The sequence below is a fragment of the Haliaeetus leucocephalus genome, unplaced genomic scaffold (assembly GCF_000737465.1).
Source record: "Haliaeetus leucocephalus isolate CR32 unplaced genomic scaffold, Haliaeetus_leucocephalus-4.0 Scaffold273, whole genome shotgun sequence".
Classification (NCBI taxonomy): domain Eukaryota; kingdom Metazoa; phylum Chordata; class Aves; order Accipitriformes; family Accipitridae; genus Haliaeetus; species Haliaeetus leucocephalus.
This window is the reverse complement of record NW_010972709.1, coordinates 1,277,532-1,284,301: the sequence shown is the minus strand read 5'-3', so window position 1 is coordinate 1,284,301 and position 6,770 is coordinate 1,277,532. Positions and strand designations below refer to the sequence as shown.

Genomic DNA, 6,770 nt, shown 5'->3' with positions numbered 1-6,770 from the left:
GGGCGGGGCGGGATGCGGAAAGGGCCCTCCCCCAGCCACGCGCAAGCCAACGTTGCCCAACCGTTGCGTCGCTTGTCCCCCCTTTTCTACCGCTCGCCGCTCCCCAGCCTTTGGAGGGCTTTCTCTGCTGGGGGCAGGAGTGCGAGGCCCGTCTGGCCCGGGGGGTCCTCTGCTTCCCTCCCCCCCCCCATCGGGAGCGAAGAGCCGGTGGGGGAGGGATGTGCTGCAGCTGGGCAGAAGCTGCCGACGCTGCTCTCCTGGAAATAACCTTGCTGCATGCTCGGAGGCAGCGTGAGAAATTGCTGAGCAGAGCGCTTTCTGCACAGCCCGCGCGACCGCGCTGTCAGCACGACGCGGGGGGACGGGGGGGGCCGAGCTGTGTCCCCGTCACTCAGCCCCCTCCCCACCACAGGCACCCCCAGCCTCCACGGGACAAATGGCAGCAGCCGCTCGCCCTGAGCAGGGGGGTCCCATGGGGGGGGGGACTGCATTTAGGGGATGCTCAGCCACAGCTGGGGTGGGGTGTCCATGCTGGCCCGCTGGCACGCACGGGTGAGCCTGGCCGTGCACTGACCCCGGGCCCCCAACAGCCCCTGCTGTCACCACCAGCAGGGATGTGTCCTCTGAAGAAGCTGGCAAGGGCCAGTGTGCATGAGGCAGGAGACCACCGGGACCAGTTTGGGGGTCCTGGGGTGGCAGCGTGTCCCACAGGGTCACTGGCCCGGCAGGGAGTGGGGCTGTGGCTGCTCCTCTCACGGTGACCTTCGTGAGCCAGCACAGAGGGACAGGGATGCCCACGCGGCGCCCACTCAGTCACGGGTCAGGGGTCCCTTACCTGGAGCCAGGCCATGAGCAGACCTGCACCAATGTCACATGGGGGTGACACTACCAGAGCGGCACCCAAGCCCCGCTCTGCGCCTGGGGGGCTGTGGGTCCCTCTCCTCAGCAGGAGCCCCGGGCCCCGGTGCTGCTGGCATCCAGGTGCTGCCCCATCCCTGGGGAATAGCTCCTGCAGGGGCCAGGGGGATGTGGGGGGGGGCCTCCCTCAGCCCCTTTGCTGGGGAAGGGAAACCCAGGGCAGCTTCTTACCCCTCGCCCTGGCTGCCCCGGGTTTTGAAAGGCGAGGAGGTGGATGGAGCAGAGCTCATTACGGGCGCCTGCCCCAGTGAACAATGAGGCTCTCGGCACCGACAGCTGTCTGGTGGCTAATGGCCCCCGGGGGCTGCCTGCAGCCGGGGCAGCAGGGCGGCACTCGGGCAGGCGCAGCTGGACGTCCCGCAGCCCCATCCCCGGCTCCCACCCAGAGCAGCCCTGCGGGATGGGACCCATCCTGCTGGCAGATGCGGACAGGAGCCGGGACAGACTCAGCCCCTGTGTAGATGAGGCAGCTCCGGTGCTTGGGGACAGCCCACAGGGCTGAGCGGGGACAGGGACCGGTGCGGGGGGGACAGCCCCTGTTCTGCACCCTTAATGGGCATTTTTGGCTCGTGGCTTTCCCCCATCCCCGGTGGGGCTGGCCCGGAGGGACGGTGACCCCCGCTGTGTCGTCCCTGCAGGGTACCTCCAGCACTGCCTGGCGCCAGCCGGCTACGACACCGACAAGAAGCAGGGTCTGCCACCGCCACCGCCGGACCCAGCCTACGCGCCGGGCCACGAGGAGTACAGTGACCCCGAGAGCCCCCAGTCCAGCTTTTCCGCCCGCTACTTCAACGGGGAGGCGGCGGTGACGGACAGCTACTCCATGGATGCCTTCTTCATCACGGACGGGCGGTCGCGCCGGCGCAGCGAGAGCCAGCGCCGTGGCAGCCACCGCCACTCCTGCCCCGAGTGTGGCAAGACCTACGCCACCTCCTCCAACCTCAGCCGGCACAAGCAGACCCACCGCAGCCTGGACAGCAAGATGGCGAGGAAATGCCCCACCTGTGGCAAGGCTTACGTCTCTATGCCCGCCCTGGCCATGCACGTCCTCACCCACAACCTCAAGCACAAGTGCGACGTGTGCGGCAAAGCCTTCAGCCGGCCCTGGCTGCTGCAGGGCCACATGCGCTCGCACACCGGGGAGAAGCCCTTCGGCTGCTCCCACTGCGGGAAAGCCTTCGCCGACCGCTCCAACCTGCGCGCCCACATGCAGACCCACTCCGCCTTCAAGCACTACAAGTGCAAGCAGTGCGAGAAGACCTTCGCCCTCAAGTCGTACCTCAACAAGCACTACGAGTCCGCCTGCTTCAAGGGCTCCGAACACAGCTGTGCAATAGGGAACTAGCCCCCCAGCCCCCTGTGGCGCATCCCCGTCCCCATCCCTGTCCTCATCACCATCCCCATCCCTATTACCATCCCCGTCACCATCCCCATCCCCATCCTGGTCCCGGTCCCCGTGCCACCACTCCTGCAGCTGCAGCCAGCTGGTTTGTGGCTGCGCCGTGGCGGGAGGACACATCGCCACAGACTCACTCCCCACCTGGGAGGAGGTTGCCCCAGCGCTCCCTGGGAAGGGCCGGATCCAGCCAGGCCCGCAGCGGGACCTGGCTCCTCGCCCGTGGGTCCCCGAGCCCCCCCCGCAGCCAGGCAGGTCTCTCTGCGGGGGACTCACCCGGGGACCTCTTCCAGACCCAGGAGAGACTTTCCTCCCCCAGCTCATGACTTTCACCTCTATTTATTTAATTTATTACTATTATTTATTTAGAGCTGCTGCTTCTCCTCCTGAGGAACCCCAGGGGAGAAAAGACACTTTTCTGCTCCCCCCAGGAGCAAAACCTCACCTTGACCCTAACACTGATGGGACCATGGGCTGGTGCTACTGATGGCTCGGTGGGACTGATGGACAGTGCGGCTGATGGGAGGGCAGGGCTGTCACTCATCCTTGAAGGCTGGGGTCCCTGCAGCCCACCACCCGGGCCCTGGGGCACTCCGACGCCCCCCTGCCCGGCACGGTCCCGCGGGACATGGTCCCGTGGCACAGTGCTCACCCTGGCACTGTGGCTTTGCAGCCCCAAAGTCAGGGAAAGAGTGAGGGGCTCCCAGCAGAGACCCATGGGACACATCCCCCACCGGCTCCCAGCTCCCAGCTTGGCCAGGCACAACTGGCCCCCACCACGGTGATGGGCTGGGGAACAGCCCCCCCGGGCAGGTGCAGCCCCCCTCGCCGTGCAGACAGCCAGGCTGGCAGCTGGGCTGGAGCCCCAGCCCTGGGGCAGCACCTGAACTCCCAACCGCCCCCCCACGTACCCCCAGCCTCTGCCCGGACCCCTCCCCGGCCAGCTCCCGGCCCTCTTGCCATCACCCCCCACCTGCGCTCAGGAGGAGGGGGTCAGTGTAGCCGTAAAGTTTGGGTGAGTCTATTTAAATGTTCTTATTTATATTATTTATAACTGATGCTTTTCACTATTTATTTGCCAAGACTGGCAGGGCCGTGCCAGCGCTGGCTTGCAGGAGGTGGCAGAGCTGCAGCAGAGCCGCCGTGCCCAGGACACAGCCGCGGTGACATGGACGGGGACAGGACCCCGAGAGCGGACCGTGCGGTGGGCACGGAGACAGGAGGGCGCGAGCTGGCCCAGCAGCCCAGGCTCCGTGCCCCGCAAGCCTCCCCCAAAGGCAAAGCCCTTCTCCTTCGTCTTCCTCGCTGCCGCAGGCTCCTGCTCTGCTCCCTGCCCCGCGCCAGCCCGGTGGGGACAAACCAGCCATTCTATGCAACCTCCTGGCGGAGCATCCCCGCACCGGCCCCGGAGCGAGCGCCGCGTGCGCGGCATCCCGGAGCAGGGCCCGACCTGCGCCTCTGCTTCCTACCTCGGGCTGCGAGCTGCCGCGGCCCCATCACCCCGTGCCCGTCCCTGACACCTTCCGGGTTCAGCCCGGCACCCCACGGGGCCGCACTCGCGTACCCCCACACCGTCTTCCTGCGCCGTCTTCCTCCCTGCACCGTCTTCCTCCCACCGCCTCGGTGCCCGTGTTGCCACTGCCGTGGCTTGCGGGCTCGACGCCTCCCGGGGATGTCCCTGTCACGGGCCTCGCTGCAGCGGCACGGTGGCCACGCACCTGCACCCCACGCAGGGGAAGAGCATTGCCCTGGCCACGCAGGCACCCCACCAGCGAGTACGCAGCAGTTCAGGCTTTCCCCACGATGCCGGCGCCTTTCTGCAGCAGCACGGCGTCCCTCGGCCAGGCAGGCATGGAGCACCGCGCCTCTGCCCCTGTCTATACTGTAAATAGCAGATACTACAGCAATAATTTTCCGTGCATGATAGATTTTTTTCTGCCAGGTTTTGTACTCGCCAGCCCCCAGTAAGACAAGTCTACTGAGAACCGGCCGCCCGCAGTATTACTTGTAACGCAATTCAGGGATATAAAAGGGATTTCTGCCACTAACCATGTGTCTCGAGAGATTTGTACAGGCGGTGGCGTGTGGTGGCATGTGAGCACCGGACAGGGGAAGCCAGCCCCAGAGCACAAGCATCACAAAGAAAACATATGCCCCCAAACAAGGGGTGGAGATGCCCTGGCAGCTGGCCGGGCAGGGGACGGCTGACGCATCCAGAGCATCCAACGCTGCCCGCTTTGCCTTGCCAGCCCCGGCAGCCAGCGGGCAGCAGCCAGACAACCCCCTGCTGCGGTGAGCAGTGGGTCAGTAATGCCACTCTGCTTGCAAAAGCGCCAGGGAGGCTGCGAGCAGTGGCAGGGCATTGACCTGGAAGTAAAGCGCTGTGTGAAATCCCAGCAGTGGGATGGAGAGCCCGGCTGGCAGCCCAGGGGATGCCCAGCAATGCTCACACCCCCCCCAGCCTCACCCCCTGGGCTCGGCCGCGCTGGACGGGAAGGATTCGGTGAGCAGATTTTACTTTGACTGCTGTCACGTTCTCATCCACTCCCTTCTGTGCAGGCATAGGTTGGGGGTGGTGGGAACAACCTGGCAGAGTCCCCATTCCCGGGGGCAGCCAGGCACTCCTGTCTCCCACCCCTCTCGCTGCCTTCCTTCCCCACAGTTGGGTGCCAAAGCAGGAGGGCAAATTATTTTTGGCCTCCAGCTCATTAGCAAAGCCCTCGCTGAGCCCTGCTCTCCCCATGACATCGGTGCCACCCCGCAGGCAAGACCGCAATAATTCACGTGCAAAGTCATCACTGGATTAATCCTGCAAAAAGCTCATCCCAGAGCCTCGCAAAACCATCCCCAACCATCACCGTCACCGGCCCCCACACAGGCAGTGAGTCACGCAGCGTGCCCTGTCATGCCAGTGCGTTTCCAAGCCAGCTCTGGGGCTGGGGACCCTCCATGCCCCTCAGGTCCCAGGGCGAGGGGACCAGGAGCAGCCGCCTGCCAGCATCACAGCCCCGCTATGGAGCCAGGCTGCGCTGGTTGCGGCAGCTGGTGGAGTGGGAGACCCAGTTTTTGCTGGGATCCTCTCTGCCATTTGGGACACTGGTCTGGAGAAATGACCTAGAAAGATTCAGGGCCGGAGCGCCATGGTGTCTGCCCAGCCGCAGAGCATCCATGCTTCACTGCTCAGCTCCGGGGCTATTTCATGCCACCTCCTCTGGACCCTGTGGGTGTCAGCACAGTGGGGAGGGGGTTCTGGGATGGGGACATGGTCCTGGCATGGCCAGGCAACACGGGGCATATCCCAACTCCCAGCTGAGATGCCATAGGAAGATCCTTAGTGCCTCGGCACAGCCAGGTGGGAGCAGAGACCCTCGGGCAGCCGCAGGGTGGGCGGCAGGATAGGGACCCCCAGCACACCAAGAGGCTCAGCCGCTGCATGCCGAGGGGTGTCCCGCTCAGATGGGGAGCCGAGGGCAGCCCTGACCACAGCCTCACCGGGGCAGAGAGGAGCGGGCAGCAGGCCAGCTGGCGCTGGCACCGGTCCCAGCAGCCTGTCCTGCTCCTTCACTGTGACTCTGCAAAACAGCAGGGCGGTGGCGGTGACGATGGCGATGGCGGGGCCAGGAGGAAGCAGAGGGGCCCGGCTGGGTGCTGTGCTGCTCCGGGCAGAGCGGCAGGCTCGGCTGGGTGGACAAGAGGAAGGACGAAGCCAGCTCCTGGCAGCAGCCATGGCCGAGGCTGGGGACCGCAGCATCCACACGCAGCACATCTCGGCCGTGCACAACGTGCCCATGCGTGTCCTCATCCGGCCCATCCCCGCGGAGCTGGAGCCGGGAAAGGTGCAGAGCCTGGTGGAGACCCTGCAGGTGAGTGCAGCCCCGCTCCCCCTGGGGTGTTTGGGGCAGCCGCCCCCGCACCGACCCGTGCCACCCTGGGGGGCACTGCCGGGGAAACTCTCAGCACCGAGGCCCTGGCACAGGCGGGTTGGGGGGTGCCGGGGCGTGCATTGATCTCGGGGGTCTCTCCCTTCCCAGGAGGATCCCGAGCGGGTGCCCCCCATCGATGTGCTCTGGATCAAGGGCAGCGAGGGGGGGGATTACTTCTACTCCTTCGGGGGCTGCCACCGCTTTGCCGCCCACAGGGCCCTCAACCGGGAGACCATCCCCGCCAAGATCATTCCCTCCACCCTCAGCGACCTCCGCACCTACCTGGGCTCCTCCACGCCCCACCTGCGCTAGCCCGGCACCCCGGTGGGTGCACGGCCCGCCGCAAGCCCCCCCGGCCCCGTGGGTCCCCGTGGGCTGAGCTGGGCCTGATCCTGGGTCCCGGTCAGCCTCCGCTGAGGATGGGGTCAGCGTGTCCCGGCCCTGGAGGTGGTGGGGGGGGGTCCCCGGGTCCCTGCGGGGCCGGGCTCTCCCCGCGCCCCCCCCGGCCGGGATGGGGTCGGGAGCCCGCTGGC

The 6,770-nt window shown here is 66.5% G+C and overlaps 2 protein-coding genes across 2 annotated transcripts in view; both read left to right on the top strand.

The window, feature by feature from the left end:
• SCRT2 (scratch family zinc finger 2) overlaps positions 1 to 2,263 on the top strand; it is a 6,180-nt gene extending 3,917 nt beyond the window's left edge. The window contains exon 2 of the mRNA XM_010569752.1: positions 1,557 to 2,263. Coding sequence (XP_010568054.1) covers positions 1,557 to 2,263 — 707 coding nt within the window. The remainder of the gene's footprint in view (positions 1 to 1,556) is intronic.
• A 3,607-nt stretch (positions 2,264 to 5,870) lies between these two features.
• On the top strand, positions 5,871 to 6,746 carry SRXN1 (sulfiredoxin 1). Its single transcript, XM_010569423.1, has 2 exons — positions 5,871 to 6,177; positions 6,346 to 6,746. Exons 1-2 carry the CDS (start codon positions 5,917 to 5,919, stop codon positions 6,547 to 6,549), a joined length of 465 nt encoding a protein of 154 aa, XP_010567725.1. The 5' UTR covers positions 5,871 to 5,916; the 3' UTR covers positions 6,550 to 6,746.
• Positions 6,747 to 6,770: the final 24 nt, after the last annotated feature.

Bases quoted from the DNA above. Each gene is read 5' to 3' on its own strand.
- SRXN1 (XM_010569423.1), top strand. From the start codon at position 5,917: ATGGCGATGGCGGGGCCAGGAGGAAGCAGAGGGGCCCGGCTGGGTGCT. The intron at 6,178-6,345 runs GTGAGTGCAGCC...CTCCCTTCCCAG, and splicing joins GCCTGGTGGAGACCCTGCAG to GAGGATCCCGAGCGGGTGCC.